This window comes from Pithys albifrons, chromosome Z, assembly GCF_047495875.1.
Source record: "Pithys albifrons albifrons isolate INPA30051 chromosome Z, PitAlb_v1, whole genome shotgun sequence".
Taxonomy (NCBI): Eukaryota; Metazoa; Chordata; class Aves; order Passeriformes; family Thamnophilidae; genus Pithys; species Pithys albifrons.
In genome coordinates this window covers 1,271,143-1,291,021 of record NC_092497.1, presented here as the reverse complement: position 1 = coordinate 1,291,021, position 19,879 = coordinate 1,271,143, and the positions used below count along the sequence as shown (strand labels likewise).

Sequence of the window (19,879 nt, the reverse complement as noted above, 5' to 3'; positions counted from 1 at the left end):
GATACCCAACCACGCTGTGACACAGTAAAAATGCACAAGCACCACAGAGAAGTGCAGCTGGAGACTGATGTGCACTGACAACATCAAATTTTGATTAGCAATAACCCAGGAAGGCTCCCTTGGGGGATAACTGCCCTGGCACCCATTGCCTCCTACCCCACCAGCTGTTCTCATTGGGCTGGGAAGTTGAGAGCCACAGTCACAACAGCACAAAGACATCCAGGGTGATGCACCAGCAGAACAGAGACATCTCAGCCTGCACTATAACCAGTCACCACAAATACAGGCAATGCTTTTGGAGAGCTGTGACGACAAAGACTGGTATTTCCTCTGATCCACGTGTTCCCAGGAAGAAAGCAGTGGTTTCACAGCTGGAGCTCTCATGTATCAGCTCATCTCCCAGTCTGAGCTGAAATAATTAGTGCCTGAATTTTAAGATGCTGGCAGGCATCATTACCCAGGGTATCCTTGCAAAAATGAAGCACATAACCCCACAGCAGAAACTCTTGAAGGAGCTCAAAGTGACGTGCTCTGTGATACCAATGTGCCCACAGTGACCTAAAAAGTCATAAAGGCAAGCTTGGAATTACCCCAGAAAATGAAAGCCTCTCTCTTGATCTGCCTTTGCTCTATAGCCAGGATGGAAACCTCTGCAAGACTCTGTGTTGGGATCACAACCTGCCTTGCTCGCTATTCTAAATACTTTAAAAGCCTATTTTAAGTCCTGCTTCTTCTTCTAAACAATAGCAAATATTAAAGATAAAAGAATAATTAAAATACATTTCTGCACCTCCTGCTGCAAGTGCAAACTCTCTGAATCAAGTGTTCTACATTTGCTGCAAATCCAGGGAAAAGAACTCCAACACATTCCAGCAGTTAACCATTGAAAAAAATACAATGAAGTCAAAGGACACAACCACTCCTGCCAAAACTTTGGCCAGATCAACCTGATTTAAAATACACATATTTATGCAAGTTTGGTACAGTGTTAACACATGATCTCCCTGCATCAGCTGGCATCTACCACAGTACATATTTTCACTGTGGCTTTGCTGCAAATTTTTACACAATTCCAGAATGGTTTGGGTTGGAAGGGTTCTTACCTTAAAGATAATGCCATGGGCAGGGACACCTTCCACTAAACCAGGTTGCTCCAAACCCTGTCCAGGCTGGCACTGAACACTTCCATTTTCTGGGCACCTGTGCCAGGGCCTCACCACCCTCATCCCAGGTGCAAACCTCTGCACCACTGGGGAAATGCAGCCCTTCAAGCTCATCTCCCTTCATCTCTTCCCAGTGAACAGGCACACACGACCACACCAATGACCTGCATTTCTAACCCCACCATGTTTTCCTGTTGCCACCAGACCTATGCAACAGCACCCAGTGCATAGGGAGGTTCCAGCACTTACTTAGTCCGAGGTCTTTGAATTCTGGAAGGCTTGATGAGGCACAGAGCTGGTAGAAGATGTGGTAGTTGCGCTCATTCTCTGCCTGTGGGGAAGGCTCTAAGTTACCAGAGGCACAAGAAATTATAGCAGTGCTCCCACCCTCAGCCTGGTGCCCACTGAGCCCAGGGCTATCCTGATTCCATTCTTTGCTTCCCACCATCAACATCCCCTCAGTGCCTGCAAGACAGGGGTGTTTTCTTGCCACCTGGGAGAAAGGATGTGCCAAGCCTTGCCCTGACCAACACACACTGCTCATCTTGCCAAAAAAAACCCAAAAAACAACTCTATATTACCTATTACCTTCCACATCTTATCCCTTTCTGGGATAACTGGGCTAGATGAGCTAGCAAGCATTAATGGCAAACAAACAGTAACATAACAAAAAGGTGTCTTACTCTCATGGCTTCCCAAAGTTGTTAATTTTTTTAAAATGTTTTTATTTGGGGCTTTGTTTTTATGTTAGGACAAAAGTTTTGCAAGTGCCTCTGAGCTACATCCCAAGCACAAACCAAGAAAGTCTGTCCTGTGCCCTGAACAAGAAACCCAAAGATGTGCCATGGCAGAGACATCAGCCAGAATATCACAGACTATTCTGAGTTGGAAGGGACCCACAAGGATCATTAAGTCCAACTCTTAAGTCAATGGCCCATACAGGGGATTGAACCCATGACCTTGGCATTGTTACAACCAAGTTTTAACCAACTGAGCTAATCAGCCCCTTCAGCCCTTCTCCTGCCTCTCCTCCATCATCAAAACTGAAGACAGTTGCCTGTAATTTGTGCTCCTTGGGTCTTTAAAAGGTGCAGCAAAACCAAAGCAGCTGCCCAGAGAAAGGTTTACCATCCCTGCCCAGCAGTCAGGACAGCAGCAGAGATCCCTCCTCCATGCTCCAGCATCAGGGAGATAAGAGGGAGCAACCCAAAGCCAACTAGCAAGTCTCTCAAGTACAAATTACCCTATGATGAGGATCATCAGATTGGAGTAACAAAGAACAACTTCATAAGACTGAGCCTGAAAGACACATCTGGAACCTTTGCCCACTAGAAAAGGAATGGACAAGAGGAAATGACCTAAAGTTGTGCCCAGGGAGGTTTAAATTGGATATTAGGAATGGTATTTTCACCTGGTACAGCTGCCCAGGGCAGGGGTGTAGTCCCCATCCCTGGAGGGATTTAAAAGCCATGTGGATGTGGCACTTGGGGACATGGATTAGTGGTGGCCTTGGCAGTGCTGGGGAATGGTTGGACTCCATGATCTTGGGGGTCTTTTCGAACCTAAATTACTCTGTGATTCTACTTTTAAAGAAATGCTTTTCAATTTGTAGAAAAATCCCAGACTATTGAACTCCCAGAGTACAGGAACCAAAAGAAAGAAAAGAAGAAAAAAACCCCTTCAACTCCTCACCTGAAACACAACCCGAGATTTTTCCAATAGATATGTCCTCATGTTGGCACCAATGATGTGGTATCTTTTATCAAAGCCAATCTCAATGTATTTCCCAAACCGACTGCTGTTGTCATTCCTTGTTGTTTTAGCATTTCCAATGGCCTGCATAAAAGAAAATTAAACATTAATTTTTAATTTAGTTTGGGGAATTTTTTAAACATTTAAATTTGTAATCAGTGTTACATAAACAGCCATGGGAGGATTTGAGGAAAACCTCTTCCCAGATGTAAAAGGCAGAGCAACAGTGTGACTTTGAGGAGGACTCTTCACTGAAAATGTGGTGTCTCCAGGATTTTTATGGAAGAAAAATGCATATGAACAGCAATGAGTATTTGTACATCCCACCAGTCTCTTGCAGGATGCCCCCACCTTTGCTCACTGTCAACACTGGCAGCTTTCCTGGGGGGTCATAAGCTAAAGCTCTCCAAGAGGGAAGGATCCAGCTGCAGTTCATTTCCAGATGTTCAGGCTCTGGCACATGAATTTGGTGACATGGTCAGAGTCCCTCTGTGCCTCTCCATTACCACCCTGTCACCTCATGGGCAGGTAATGCTGCCACACACCGTGAGTCTTGGGTTTGGTTTGGCTTCCCAGTCCCTGAGCTGCCCCTCCTTCTCCCTCCACTCCTCAAAGCAGGGGAAAGAAAAGAAAAACTTGAAAGAAACTGAATTGAGTCAGAATATATATATTATTTTTTCCTTAATGCTTATAGTTATATATACACAATCTGTACCCAACATCAGAAAACTTCCAGGGGAAAAGGAAAGGGGAAAGGGAAGGGGGAAACAGGAACAACAAAGGGACAAAACAGAACAAACAGGTACTACCAGACACTCCCACCCACCCCCCAAGCAAACCAGTACGATACAATCCTACCAATTACTCTCAAAAGAAGGCCAGCTCTTTCTATCACTCTCTCTCTCTTACATTCTGTCTCTGATCTCCTGCGTGGCTCTGACAAGGGATCGAAAACAGCAAACTCCCTGCTCCCAACCCTTGCTGGAACAAGAAGACCAGACACTTCCTATCTCCCTCTCTGATATCCTCCCTTGTCATGTGGGAGGGGAAAAAACAGGTGGGGAATACCTGTGAAATGAGCTTTTTCCTAGTTACACCTGGTTACCAGGGAAGGCCTGGATCAAAACTGTCACACCATGGCAGAAAGGAGAGCAGAGAATCCCATGCACAACATCAGGGATGCAGCACTACCAGCTGGGAATCCAACAAGCAACCAAAGGAGCTCCTCATGGTGATGCAGGAGGGCCAGAGAAAGACAATACTCCCCTTCATGGCTGTATCAGCTTATGTTCTACCACCATTACCCTGTCCTGAGATGATGAGCGTTAAGCAAGTGAGGGAGTGATGGAAGGGAAGGGACAGATGGAGAGAAGATCCCTCAGTCCCCTCTCAAAGGCTGATTGCCTTTCCCATGCAATCCTTTCAGATCACCTTTACCTACACTGCAGCTCATGGGGAACACACCAAGCATGTACACTCAGCAAGACCCACGGCACTACCTACAGCATCACCTGAAACTGCTGGTCACAGGACCTGACAGGGAATTACTCTATGAAGTACAGCCACCAAAGAGGGTGTTGCACATGCAAAGCTGCCTGACCCCTCAGCTGCTCCACTTTCCATCCAGGGCTGAGAACTCCTTGGCCTGATAGCCTCAGATCATACCTACAGCAAGTCCTGCCTGCTACTTGCCCTATCCATCCACCGCTTACACAACTTCTCTTCTAGCTAAGGCACTTCCTTCCCCCAAACCCATCTAACTTTGGGGGTTTCTGCAAAATAGGCAGCTTATTTTTATGGTTTTTTTCCTGCATAGGTAATGTTCTCATTAATTTGCAATAAAGACAGGCAGGTTGCCTGGCTCCAGCACTTAGAAATTACAGCCAGAACAGAACACAGGCAAGAAAATTAGAGCAATAAAATTCTGTGGTCATATAGAAGAATAGTGTGCACTATCAATTTTTTTCCCTGTGTGGTTTTAAGTACCCCCTCTGGTATTGCAACTACATTTCACAGAGGCAGAAGAGATGGGTGAGGAGAGGAGTAAACCAGCATGAAGACCATGCTGCAGAAAATCATCAAGTGTCCCCTGCCAGGTGTACACCTGTGTTGCTTTTCTTACTGCTCAGCTGCACCATCATCTGTTTTAACATTCCAGCTCATCCCCAAGTCAAGCACCATAATGTTGGACCCATGTGCTGCCTGTTGGGCTGCCATGGGCTTGGTTTTCATCCTGTACCAGCCACCACCTCCATGCCTGTTAGACAATTTGGCCATGAGGCACCATGGTGGGCAGCCTCCCTGAGGGTCAAGACAAGCCTAAGGTTAAGTGCAGGACAGTGTTACACTCCCTAGTTTCTATCTTTAAAAAAATAAATAAATAAGTAAATAAAATCACATTGAGTTTGGAGTACTTAACTGACTTCAGAAAAGCCCAAATCTTGCCTGGTTCCAAATACTGATCTGAGTCTTTTGCAAATGACTCCAAAATGTTGCACTCTGCTTCCAAAATCTGCCTGGAAAACGGGATTTAGGCACTAAAACATTTATTTTCATCAGCTGGCCACAGTGCAAGGAGACACAGCTGCTTTTTCCCTTTCTTTCATATTTATAAAAGGAATTATTTTCCTTTAGAGCAGGGATTTCTCTATAATAGGACTTGTTACTCCCCTTTAAGATAGCAACAGAAAATTAACAAAACCAAAACTGTATTAAAATAAATACATTAATCCTTTCTTTTCTATACCATGCTTACACAATTAAAGAAGGTTAGGAAGCAACATGCAGTGAAAAAAGGAGGAGGAGGAAGATGGCAAAATCCTAATGTGTCAGCATCAATGCTCAGGCTCTCCTCTCTGGAGCCCCACCAAAGCCCAGCTCCTGGGGATACACAGGCTCAGCTTTAGAACCACCAAACACAGGACCATTTGGGTGGGTTAAATTAAGTCTCTCAGTGTATTCCTGCATTTCCAGTCCAGCTAAAGGATCCTGTGATGCCATAAATGAGACCTCACTCACAGCTTCTGGTGGTTCTCACTGGTTTTGTGACTTCTGGAGAGACACAGCGAGCACTGCAAGCAGGACAAGGGGAATGGTGTGGATTTTCCAGGACACCTGGAGAAGAGGAGGCTCAGAGGTGACCTCAGCACTGTCTGGAACTCCCTGAAGGGAAGTTCCAGCCAGGTGGGGGGTTGGTCTCTTCTCCCAGACACTCAGCAATAGGACAAGGGGGCACGATGGGCTCAAGCTCTGCCAGGGGAAATTGAAGTTGGAGAGCAGAAAGAAATTCTTTGCAGAGAGAGTGCTCAGGCATTGGAATGGGCTGCCCAGAGAGGGGGTGGATTCCCCATCCCTGGAGGTTTTTCAGCTGAGCTTGGCCGTGGCACTGAGTGCCATGATCTGGTAAAGGGACTAGAGTTGGACCAAGGGTTGGACTTGATGATTTCAGAGGTCTTTTCCAACCCAATCCATTCTATGATTCTGTGATTTACCTCCATAATGGGGTTTGATGCAAGGACTTTGGCCTCGATGTTGGTCTCACTGGCAGAGCCCCCAACAGTGGCAAAGAAGTGCATGGCATATTTGGCAGAGACTGTCTTCCCAGCTCCTGACTCCCCACTCACAATGATGGACTGGTTCTTCTCATCCCTGTTGAAGGAAAGAAAAGCTTCTGTAGGTTAATCAATTTTATTTTTAGCTGTTTGCATCATGCAAAATAACCATCTTCCACCTTCATTTGTCACTGAACCCCCACCTTGTTGCCACCTACATTATGGACTTTCTTTGGATTTACAAAACTAGCAGTGAATAATACAACAATTGTGACTGTCCCAGTTCAGCAAGTGGGACCAGTTTATCACTTCACTGTGTGGGGGTGACCAAAGATGTGCATTCTAAACCCTCTATTCATTGCCCACAACTGTTCCCAATGGCCCATTGGCAGCAGCTGCCCAGGGCACAGCTGAGCCCTCAGGCTGGGAGCTGGCTGGGAAAGAAGCCTGGCAGAGGAGCTGGGACAACTCCCCTCCAGGGACTCCTTGGCACCTCCACACCCACCTGAGGGCTCAGCTCTGCTCAGGGGCCACCAACCATTCCAAAATCCCCCCTGACTCCCAGAGTCAGATCCCCCAGTGGGGAACTCCCTGCCCTGGGGGAGGCACTGGGGGCTTCCACCTGCACCTCACGGGATGGAATCTTGGGGGTTGGGACTTTGGGGACCACTCATCGGATCCAGAGGAGGAGCAGAACCTGGACAGGAGGAGCCCCCCACTCTCCCCCAGACTGTGCCATCATCTGCACCAACAGGTTTGTCCCTTCCTTTTCCTTTGGACTCAGAGGAACCACGTGGGGCTCAGCACAGGGGCCACCAAATCCCCCGTGTTTGTGCCCAGGGGGCTGGGTCATACTTCTGAGTTTTGTGGGTTAAACCCAATTTCTCTTTGTGCCATTGCATTTATTGAAATATTGTTATTAAATTGTAGTTCTGACTTTTAATCTCTTTTGTGTTGGGTTCATTTCTCCTGCCGGTTTACATTTAAACCAGCACAATGACACATCTCAGCTAAAACATAAAGGACTGAACACCCACAGAAGCCTGCAGAGGCAGTGGGAGGTGAAACCCTGCATGAAGCACTGCTGCCTTCTTCATGCCTGAACCACCTACCCCACTGCTGGGAACCTCATTTCTTATATGCCACAATACCAAAACTCTGCTGGTTGACATTTGTCTGGAGAACCATTAACAGACACTGGCTGAATATCAGCTTCTAGTATCATACATTTAATTTAATGAATGCCTTCACTGAAGCATTTGAGATTTTACCCATGAAAACACAGGAAATTCATTTTGAAACCTGTTCAAGTAGCTGTTAAAACACAGATACCCAGAAAGCTTTCTCTGTGTTCAAAACATGTTGAAAATATTGAAGCTGTAAAATCAGGAACCCTAGAAACAGGACACAGAAGAAGTAATTTGATTCCCTATGCAGTTACATGAATTTCAGTATTTTCACACAGCTCCAAACACCCGGCTAAAGCATCAGACTCACACCAGCTACTCATCCCTAAATCCTATCAAATTATTAAGTCACTGATCCAAAGTGCAGAGGTATTTCCAGGGCCAAGGAATAATAGTTTAAAAACAATCCATGGCAGACATCACTAAGTCAAGTTTGTTCAGCTCCTGAAGTTTGCAGAACAGAACAGTGTTTAAGAAAGGCCAGCTCATTAACAGAAGGATCGAGCAGCCTGACACTCTCCAAGCACACCCCAAATTTCCTTACAAAAGGATACAGGTGTACCAGCTCCAGGATAACAACATTTAAGCAAATGCACACCAGAACTTTTGATCTGCACATATGAAATGCTTTGCAGGGGTGGGAAGGGTTATCCTGGCACTAAGGGACTGATGCAAACCCTTTTCCAGCTGTGACAGGAGTAGATGCCACTGTCCCACCCCTGGGCTGGTGCTGGGTTAGGGTTAGGAACCCTCCAGGTTGCTCATGTCCTCAGAATTAGGGTAAATCACCAGCTACCTCCAGGACAGACCACCAGGTACCTCCAGGACACAGGACTGTGCACAGGGAAGCTGTGGGTGCATCATTTGATGCAGCTTTTGAGCCCTTCACAGAGCACAAACTCACCCAAATGCTTTTTCCTACTTGTAAAATCAATCATTTACACAAAAAAACCTTGCACAAATCATCATTAAATAGTCAGTCCTTCCCAGCACGGGTGCACAGCATGACACCCACTAGATACATCACAGTAATTAATCAGTTTATTGTGCTCGAGCTGCAAGGCACAGAAAGGGCCAAGACAGTAAGAGGAGCTCATTTTCAGAACTATATCTCTCTAGGCAAAGATTTGCTGCCTCCAAGTCCAAGTTGCTCCACTGCAGTGAGATTCACTCCCCAGGGTCCTGTCAGGACATTGCAAACCCAGCACCTCTGCAGTTTGACCATGGACTTTGGGAAGGATTCGCTGTAAGCTCCCCAAATGCCCAAGCTATTGGGTAAGCTGCAAGAACATAATTGCTTATGTTTTTAAATAAGATCCAATTAAGCTTCCCAGACACTGCCCAGCTTTCATGAATCACAGCTGAAAGCAGGCACAGAAAATCCCATATACAACAACCTTGCTGTCCTCCTGACATCCATAAAAACACGTTTCAATTTTAGATACTCAGTTCAAGTTTATAGCAGCAAGAGATGAGAATAGAGGCTAAATGATTGCCATATGTACTCCTACACTTCCCACAAAAGCACAGCACACCATTACTTCCCTCCACTGTCAGGCATGTACATCTTAATTCCTTCTAGGCTCAAGGTAATTGGTTTTGAGAAAAAACCTCAGCCAAGTCACATGTAACATTTTGGTGCAAACCTCAACTTTGTGACACTTTCAGCAGGAGAAAAATGACATGATAATTTCCAGCTCTCTCTTTTTCAGGCACCAATTCACAAAGTATGGCTTAATCCATCCACTGGCCAGTTAAAATGTTGTCCTGGGCTTCAACCAGCAGGAAGGCAAGAGGAACCTCCAGCTACTCCAGCTATCAGGGAGTTAACACAGGAACACAGGCTGGGAATTGGGCACAACCTCACCCAGGCACTCAGTATCCTGGAGCCAGTGTTCCCAGTGACTCATCCTGGGTGGGAACAGCCTGGTCTTGCTAAGTCATGGTGTCGTGCCCTCCTCAGGTCTTGGCAAAGCCACCAGGATTTTCCCACAGCCAGCTGGCAGGATCCAGGCACGGGACTGCCAGTGCACCAGTCTCTCACCTTTAGGCTTCCACAGGTGTGCAACAAACCTCTTTTTGTAGCACGAGCCATCAGACACGTGACACCAACAGAGGAAAACCAGTGCCAGCTCCACAGTGAGTAAAGAAATCTAAGCACCAGACCCAGAATTATGCTGGAAACACCCACAGCAGTGTTTCCTGGGACTGCTGATGGCAGTGACTTACCATGGTTTATCTCTGGTTAAAGAAGACAAGAAGTTTCACCCCTGCTTTGATCACCTTCAGTGAGGTGGGTTGTCAGTCTCTTCTCCCAGGCAAAAAGTGAAAGGAAAAGAGAAAACAAATTCAAATTGTGCCAGAAAAATTTAGATTAGGTATGAGGAAAAATTTCTTTATGGGGAGGGCTGTCAAGCCCTGCCACGGGCTGCCCAGGGAAGTGGTAGAATCTCCATCTCTGGAAGTGTTCAAAAAATATGTGGATATGGCACTTGAGGACCTGGTTTAATGTAGACATGGTGGTGGTGCTGGATCAGCAGCTGGACTTTATCTTAGAGGCCTTTTCCAACATTAATGGTGCCATAATTCTATGATTCATGGATAACCACTTGCTGAGTTCCCACACTGGCCATCAGTAGGACACAATGGAAAAAATTCATGTCAGCTACAAAGGAAGGGGCAGACAGAGGCTTTGGAATGGGCTGCAAGGATGGTTCCTTCATCAGAGGTGAGAGAGAAGCAGGAGAAAGAAGTGGACAAACAAAACCCCTGTGAAAGGAACTCTGCAAATGTAAAGCTGTCCTGGCTTAGAGCCTCACTTGCCTAAATGTTAATTGAGAATTATTGTTTCTTGCCCTCCTCTGCACCACAGGTATAGTCCAAGCAGCACATTTCACAAAGCATTTCCTACCACTTTTATCCTTAATCCTGAAGATGAAAGCTCCAGCAGTCTTCAAGGAGTGAGTCTTCAGGTGAACAAAACCAAAACCTCAATAATCTCAAAATCTCATTACTTGGCAACCAGACAGCACTGCTACAATACAATATTTAGTAACCTGCTTTTTTCTATTCACAATTAAGATTCACAATTAAGACTTCTTGATACCAAATCTGACCTCTTTCATAACTTACTGCTATCAGGCTAGTGGCGTGTGCCTGGATGGAGAAGGAAGAGACCAACCCATGTGGGAGCCCAGCCAAGGAGTGATACAGACCCACAGTCCCTGTGGGCTTCAGATCCCATCACAAAATGACTTTAAGTGGCATTCTGAGTGGCTTATTCCTCCCTCTTCCTTGTCTCTTTGTAAAAGAACCATCATTCACCAAAAGACACTGAACTGAATGATAAAAGCACAGCCAACACCATTTACTACTATTGCAGCCACTCTGCCAGGTCACATTTTCCCAGTTTCTTGTTAATTTGCCCTAATGGCTGATGTGCTGCAACATGAAACAGGCCAGGGTGGGCTCTCCTTGGCACTGGATTATATTAACAACTTAAAATAAAAATAAAGCTGCTTTTTAGCAGGTCACTGAATCTCCTGCTTTTGGAGTAATGTGTCTCTTCTGTTGGGTTTTTGGGGCATTTTTGATAGGTTAGAGGTGTTTTGTTTGGTTTTTTGGTGTTTTTCTTGTTTAGTTTGGGGGTTTTTTGGTGGATATAAAGCATATTCAGACATTTCTTTTCCAAATCAAGGAATAAAAGCCTTCAGTGAAAAAGCCTACAGAGACTTTTCCTTCTTCAGTGCAAAAGTGAACCAACTGCTGGTGCCAGCAGGGGAAGATCAATGAACCCCCCGGAGCAGTTGGTAGCAAACAGGATGCTCAGAAAGCAGAAATGGTTAAAACCACGCAGGGGGTGTTTGTATTCAGCATGGAATAAAATACACTGAGATGTTTGGCCTCTGTGCAGGCACAGCTGCTTGAAATACAGTCCATTTCAGCAGCACCAGCACTGAAGAAAATTACCATAGGGAAAAAACCCTGGATGAAATGAAATGCTAAGGGTGAATACCATCTCTGCTGCAGCATGGCAATGCTGTCACATCTCCTGCTGGGGCTACAAAGAGCGTGCCATTGGCCAGAGATGCTGTTCCCACCACACGCCACAGCTGCAGCTCAAAACTAGGTATGAACCACTTAAAGATGCAACTCTGTGACCTTCACTCCCACCACGGGTCTGCAGTGCTTGTGTTTCTTCAATTACAGCAGCTTTCCAAGCTGGTTCAAAGCCTAGAAAACTAACACCATGATCTGTGCTACAGCCTCCATCCACTAGAGATGCAAACAAAAAACCATCAAGGAGCAGAAGTCCACCCAGAACAACATCCAGAATTGTTTCTTCAATGCAAGAGGCAACAGAAACCCCAAAGGTGCTATGGAGGTGGGTCACACGTTTGGTTTGCAGATATTTCTCATCTTATGACCAATACCCATCAAGACTCTCACCCACACACAGAGTAAGAGATGGGTGAGGCACCCAGCCCAGCAAAACTGAGAAGGGAGTCACAGGTGTATTAACAATACATGAAAAATTTCATGGAATCATAGAATTGTAAGGGTTGGGAGTGACTTTTAAAGGCCATCTAATAAAGGTCACAGGCCTTCCACTAGCCCAGGTTGCTCCAAGTCCTGTCCAACCTGGCCTTGGACACCTCCAGGGATGGAGCAGCCACAGCTTCTCTGCCCAACCAGGGTCTCACCACCTTCACAGCTAAGAATTTATTCCTTATATATAGTCCTAAAGTATAGTAAATACCAGTTTTTTAAAGGCAATGTCTAAAGGTGCTGCCCAAGGCAAAAAAAATAAGTCAGTTGTCTATGAAGAGAAAGGACACTTCAGATTCCTGTGCTGATTAGGTCTGGCTGCTAAATACCAGCCATTATATCAAGGGAATGTTATTTCCCTGCTTGTTGAAGCAGTCACACCTTCACCTGCACCAGTGCAGAGGATACTGCTGCCCTCAGGGGTGCCCCCAAACAGCCTGGGAAAGGTGTGGAGAAATACCCACACGTGAAGCCCACCCAGCTGGACACAGCTCCAACTGCACCAAGAGCTGCACCCATTTTGGTTGCATGAGAGCAATCTGAGGTGACACTGCCCAGTGTTTCCACATGCAGACCTCAGCCTGGGAATGTCAATAATCACTGCAATACACGATGTCCAACCAATTCACATGTCTGATAGTTTTGATCCAGGCCTTACCTAGTAACCAGGTGTACCCAGGGAAAGGCCCATTTCCCAGGTATTTCACACTTGCTTTTTTTTTCCCCTTCCACGTGACAAGGGAGTATAGAGGAGGAGATAGGAAGCTGTGGCTCTTCTTCTTCCACTGTGGGCTGGTGCAAGGAGATTTTTTTCTGCTTTGGTCCCTTGTCGGAGCCTCGCAGGAGTTCAGAGAGGAAGAGTGTGAGAGGAGCTGGTCATCTTCCGAGGGTTGTTGGTAAGAGTGTGTTGCTTGTGGGGTGGGTGAGAGTGCCTGATTGTACCTATTTGTTCTGTTTTGCCCCTTTGTTGCACCTGTTCCCCCTTTCCTTTCCCTCCCCTTTCCCTTTCCTTTTCTGTTTTCCTTTTTCCTTTTCCCCTGAGAGTTTTTCCTATTTTGAGTGCAAATTGTACATATATAATTGTAAACGTTTGGAAATATGCATATATACTCTGATTTAATTCAGTTTCTTTCAAGTTTCCCCCCCCTTCAGTTTTTTTCCTTTCCACCCCGCTTTGAGGAGAAGGAGAGGCAGCTCAGGGATGGGAAGTCAAATCTAAGCCTAGACAACATGATTAAGGCAGGGCAGAATATCCCTGGAACATCCTCACCTCAAGAAAGAGGATGGCAAAGACATGGCAATAGCAAAGGATTTGAACTCAAGGATGGTTCCCACCACCCTGTGCCTGTCAAGGAGAGACAGGGGACATCTCAGTGCAAGTGTACATATCCAGTACTCTTAGCCTTCAGCAACACTGCTTGTAAACAGGTGTATTTGAAGACAAAAAACACCCCAAATGTTCTCTAGACACGTATCACCAGTCAGAATTTTTCCTAAGTCACTTTCTTTGAAGAAATAATCTAAACCCATGAGAGACGTAGAACTTCCAGGATTTGTTCACAGTCATCCCTTCAGAAAACCACCCCTGGCAGCAGCAGCTTCACTGCACAACTTTATCTTGATTTCTGCAGTGGGAGCTAAACCAGTTGCACTGAAAACACAGCTCTTCCAAGAGGGAAAAACGAAGGCAGAGCCAGACTCTGTGAATAATTGTCAGGGGTCACTCCAGCTTTAATCCCAGATCTGACACTAATTCTCTGCGCCGTGGAATGAGTCAATAAGTCTCTCCACCATGGAAATCATATTTAACCTACTTCTTTCAGGATGCTTGGAGGATTAGTGTTCATAAAGCAATCTGAAGATTAAAAATCCTTTAAGTACTGCAGTTTGAATTGAGCCTGACCATAATGAGAAGACCCATAAAGCCCAGACACACAACAGGCTCTAATACACTTCTCTACTGACAGTGCTGCACAGGCCAAAAATGAGTGTGATTACTGCATTCTGTTGTTAGTGATGTAAAAAGAAGCAATAATTTAATTACCACTGGATTGTATCCCTCAAGTGCTAAGGACAGTGATGGAAAACTGAGACTGGCTAACTCTGCCTTCCAATGAGCAATCAAAAGTTGCACACTGGGAAGGTGAAACTCAGAGTGTTGCAGTGTTGTAATACAGACAAAAGCCACCTCTGAAATGGTGTCCCAAACCAGGAATTGTCCCCATTCCTGTGGGATAACTGGAATTAGGAACAGCATCACTGTGGAGAGTGGCAGGAACTTGTTTTACTTGTTTGCTTTAATTTTGGTTTTTAGAACACACCTGGCACTGTCAGTTGAGACAAACAAAACCCCACAATTTTGGGATAGTCAAACTCTTCCCTCAAAGAAACCCAAGTTGATGTTTTTTAGCATCCAGTCAAACAAGAGTGTCTAAGGACATGTTTTCTGTTTGCATTATCAAACATCAGCTGCAAATACACATTTTATGCTGCAGCTGCTGAAGCCACAGCAGCACCATAAGGACAGATTTTTGAGTGCTGTATCTTTTTTCCCCACTGTATCTTTCATAAACAGCATGGATTACCCCATACAACCTTTTTTTTGTCCTTAATTTATGTAGATACAGGTAATGTTTTTAATATAGACAACTTCTTTTTTGTAGAGATAACTTTTCATACAGTGGCTTCTACTGATGGGAGAAAACAACACTATTTTCACCAACCACCTACACCCACCTGGGCCACACCAGAGCTTCAAAATTCATTTTGGCCACAGAACTGCTGCAGCCCTTCCCCATCCCGGTACCATCACAACTCTAAGGACAACACTGCACCTTAATGCAACAAACTAGAGAAAAAAACAGTAATATCCCATCTCAGCAAGGCCAAAGCTTGGTGCAACATCACTCAGCTGTTGCTGGTGCCCCAGGGTCTCACTCAAGAAGGTGCAGCAGGGATAATGTATACCCCAGGGTCCATCCTGAGCATCTTTGGAGCCCAGTTGCTCAAACACACACCTGAGTTTTAGCAAAAGGCCAGAGAGAAAACACAGACTTGAATTTCTCAGTTGCTGGGGGAAAGCCTAAATGTACCAGTTTGACCGTGAATGGGAAAGGACAGGCAGACAGCAGGATGCTCAAGGAGCAGGTAAGTGCAGATTAACCTCATCCTCTGCAGTGGCCACTGTCACCTCTGCCGTGCAGGGCCATTCCCTCTGTGCAGCACCACTTAACACATCAGCCTGATGTTTCCAGCGCTGAGATCAAACACCTCGGTGCAAATTAGGATGTCTCTGCAGAGGTCAGAGCGCTTTCAAGAGGCGCCCCAGCCAACCAGTCCCTCCTCCTGTGGGAGTTGTGGGCTTCCCGCTGGTCCTGGCTCATTAAGGCATTTTCTCCCCCAGTTCTTTGTGTAGACGGCTGGAAGTGCCCCTGCAACAGCAAGGAAAATCCCAAGAGCTCAAAGTTTCCGCAAAATGCTGATCTGTCTCCAGTCTTTCCACCGATTCCTGAGGACAGGCAGGCAGGCAGGATGACCTTCTCCCAGGATTTATGCTTTGCATATCCCGCTGGGGAAGAACACAAGCTCCCCAGCGACACAAAAACGAGGTCAGCAGTTCTTTTGTGCGCTGTTTCTAACGAGAGCAAAACACACACCCGGCCAGTTTCCTTAGTTCCCTGGCACCCTGATGCTCTTTTCTGAGCTGGGATCACACTCCAGAGCATCCCTGGCTCTGACCCAAGGCACCTGCAAGCCGCTGGCCCCTGTGGAGCATTGCAGAGGGAGGATGCTTGGAAAAGCACCCTCCCAAAAAACATCACACAGGAGCAAGAATCATAGGGGATGCTGCCCCAACAGATCAGCCCTGAGAGCACCAGGAGGACAGGTCATCTTTCTTCCACCCCATGGCAGGCCCATAAAGAAGGTCCTTCCAACAGACTTCAACACCTCCAGCATCATCATGTTTGGGAAACTCCTAAACTCCCATCTCACTATTCACAGTTGAGAAATTTTTGGGAAACCCCAGAAAGGGATTTTTCAGAAACCAATGGGACTGCTGACTTTAGGGTGTGTGCCCTGAGTTCTCCATCCTGAGGGCTCCAGAACTTCACTGAGGATGCGGGATGGCAAGTAGTGAATGGTGGGGTGGGCAAGGACAATCACAAGTCTTTGGACTCTGATGTAATTATGATGCTCACAAATACTGTTTTGAATGTTTAAATACATTTGGTGTTACAGCCTTCTCACCTCAGAGCTCCAACAGTCCTGCATCACAGCAATGATTACATGTTTGATGTAGGCAATTATCACTCCTTCCCAGCTGGTGATATTTCACACACACACAATCATCACTCTGTTAGGCACTGACCTTTCTCTACCTTGAGCTCTCCCATGTCAGTTCTCTCCCATTCATGAGTATTTATGATCTTTCTGTGAAGAATGTCTCATTTATTATTAAATCTGATGACAAGTGGCACAGTTCTAATTCTAACTTGTCAAAAAGAAAAAAAAACACAAGCCAATTAAACTTTAAAATAAAATTTAAAAAATGAAAAAGAAAATAAACAAACAAACAAACAAAAGGGAAGAGGATGGACTTAAATAGTTGGGCACTTATCCTCAGGCCATGTCTGTCTTCATCCATAGCCTGGTAAGAAAAACCAGAGGGTATCTTTTTCAGTCCTTTGGAAACATTACCTGGAGCCCAACCCATCTTATTTTTTTTCCATATATCACCTCTGGAGAAGAAAAGCAAGCCCAGAGGTATAATACCAGCACCAGCATGTTTATGGGATTGCTCTTCCAAAACATTCTTCCCTCCACCCCAATTTAACTCTATAAAAGAGAAACCTCTCCATTTTCCCCCTTCCTAAATTCAAGGCTATAAATTGGGGGGTGGGGGGGTTGCCCTTTCAGAGCTTTGGTTTGGAGCTGGTACCTGCTGCAAAGCCCTGCAGCTGCAGCACAGCTCAGCCCCACAGCTCCCCAAAAACCTCCAACCCAGCCTCATTCACCAGAAGACCTAAACCCTTCCCTGCCTTTAATATAACACAGCACTCAGCCCTATTTATAGTGCCAGTCTGATTCCTCTTCCTTCTCCACCGGGGGTTAATCTCTCATTTGACTCCTATCTGCTCTCTCATTGAAGGGCTTTAAATCCTCCTGTAAAGCTTGAAATTTGAAGTGCTATCAAAGGACAGCCCCCACCATGCCCACCCACCCCCCGAATCTCTGTGTGCAGGGTTGATGCTGTAATTCCTGCTCTTTTCCAGCTCCAGCACTGCACCCCACAGCGGGAAAGAGAGCAATTGTCACCACACACAACCCCTCTGGCACCACAAGACACAGATGTTTTGTCTGTTGCTGTAGGCAAGCAGAGATTTTCACACTTTGACACGTGTCTTTGACAGTGCAATGCAAAGCCTGGGTGCACTCACTTCCAATAAAAACGGAAAGCCACCACTGAACAGTTACCTGACTGCAGTACAAGTGCTTGAGCACTTCGTGCCAGAAACACCCCTGGGCAGTGGAGCTGAACATGGGAGAACATGCTATTTCCATACAGCTTCTGATTCAGAAATCACAGAATAGATGCTGATCCTGGTTTGATTTGCAGACACTGAGATTATCTGGTAACCACAGAGCTGCAGCTCAGACCAGATATGCAGAAGCTGAATTGACTCACCCACCAAATCACTCCCGCATTTCTTATTTTATTTCTTCTGCAAGAACTATCAACAACAATGAGAGGGGATCCTCACACTGTGAGGGAGGAAGCTCCAGTCTAACCAACAGGTTACAAGAACACTTCCTTTCCCACCAGTGTTGCAAGGGTCAGGTAAGGTCTGCAGAGCCCTTTCATGCTCCTGGAAAAACATTAAAATGTCCTGCATTTCCAGTTTAGCAGAATTATATGTGGATCAGACCAAGGTATTTGTTCCTGGCCACACAGAACAGCTTTGCAGACATCATGCATCTGTGAAAGCATCAGCCTGATGGATGCACAAGGGAATAAAGACCATGGCACTTCACCCAGTCCATGCACTTAGGAAGCTTTCACAACTCCTTTAGTACCCGAGATCTTTTCCAGGGTAAGACCTGAACACTGAAATTATTTGGTGTTTATTATCTGACAGGTTGCTGCTGTGTCACACCTGTGAAAGAGGTCCATAAAAGTGAAATAAAGTTCCTGTCACCACCAGATCTAGATGTGCTAACTGGAAAACACACAGAATATACAGCAAGGGGGTTACAATACCTTTGATATTTGATTTATTATTTGAGCAAAGATCACCTTTTTACTACCTGCTCCCTGCTCTTGAAAAATGTCTGACAGCCTTTGAACAGCCCATTCTTCTGCTCCATCACCTGCAGCAATGCTGTTCATATAACACACCTCTCTCACCTAGTGCTGTTCAATTCTATATTTCACTAAGTAAAATGCATGATTTTTATTTAAAAAAAAGTATTATGAAAACTTACTTGGACTAGCAACTCCTGACCAGTGTCCAGAGTGAACACAACTGGTACGAAGGGAAGAGACAGGGCCCAAAGACAGCAAAGTCACACAAACTTATTCACTGCTGAAGCACATGGCAGTGATTTTCCTAATAGATTCAGGTCAGCATCAAGAGGTAACACAGTCACCACACTCACAATTTGAGCTGGCTGAGAAAAGCTGGGAAGAAGAAAAATGGAGCTGCAGATATGAAAGGAAGTATCTCACTAAAGCTCCCAAAGGCTGGGAAGGGGAAGTTGGTGTTGCACTGACACCATCCAAGTTTTGATCACCTTCATGGAGCTGGAAACAACTGATGGAACACATTCATGGACAGGGACATGAGTTAGTGCAGGAATCATGGAATCTTTAACACAAAACCCTCCCAGCCCATGGAGTCCAACCTGTGCCTGATCCCCACCTTGTCTGAGAGGATAAAGAAAAGGTTTTTGAGTTGAGAAAAAGCTTTTGGAGCTGCAGGCAGATTCTGAGGCCCACTAGCAAGTACTAAATTAGGACTTTGAGAAAAAGCAGCAAGCTAGCAAAACCAAAATGAGATAAGAAGGTTTTGGGAGAAGCAGGCATGAGAAAGGAATGTTGAACAAATAAATTTCTCATGGTAAAGAGAACATCTGTGCAGAAAATGTCATCCAATTAAAAGCTGTAATAAGGTTTACAGACACTGTGATACAACCTATAGAACTTGGCTATGGGTGGGATTTGATAATATATATTGTGTAATTTCAAGTTAGAGTTACCTTTTACCTTCACGTATTTTTTCCTTTGTCCTTTCTTCATGGAGTGATTTAATAAATTATCTTGTGTGTGACACCTGCAAACTGTGCCCTCTTTTCTTTTTTGGCTGCCACAACCTACTGTGACCTACCACACTTGTTCCCCAGCCCAGAGCACTGCATGCCATGTCCAGTCACTCCTTGGATACCACCAGGGATGGGGACTCCAAACTTCCCTGGGCAGCCCCTTCCAGTTCCTGACCACCCATTCCAGGGAGAAATTCCTCCTCATGTCCAGCCTGTCCATGCCCTGACACAGACTGAGGCCATTCCCTGTTCCCTGGAGCAGAGCCTGACCCACCCTGACTCCCTGCTCCTGTCAGGGAGTTGGAGGAATGAGAATGTCCCCCCCTGAGCCTCCTTTTCTCCAGGCTGAGCCCCTCCA

At 45.7% G+C, this 19,879-nt stretch overlaps 1 protein-coding gene across 2 annotated transcripts in view; it reads right to left on the bottom strand.

The window, feature by feature from the left end:
• The window catches only part of MYO5B (myosin VB), a 172,605-nt gene that overhangs the window by 110,009 nt on the left and 42,717 nt on the right, over nucleotides 1-19,879 (bottom strand). For both annotated transcript variants that reach the window (XM_071580010.1, XM_071580011.1), the window contains exons 5-7: nucleotides 6,407-6,563; nucleotides 2,856-2,999; nucleotides 1,413-1,494 (exon numbers count right to left, since the gene is read on the bottom strand). In XM_071580010.1, coding sequence (XP_071436111.1) covers nucleotides 1,413-1,494; nucleotides 2,856-2,999; nucleotides 6,407-6,563 — 383 coding nt within the window. The remainder of the gene's footprint in view (nucleotides 1-1,412; nucleotides 1,495-2,855; nucleotides 3,000-6,406; nucleotides 6,564-19,879) is intronic.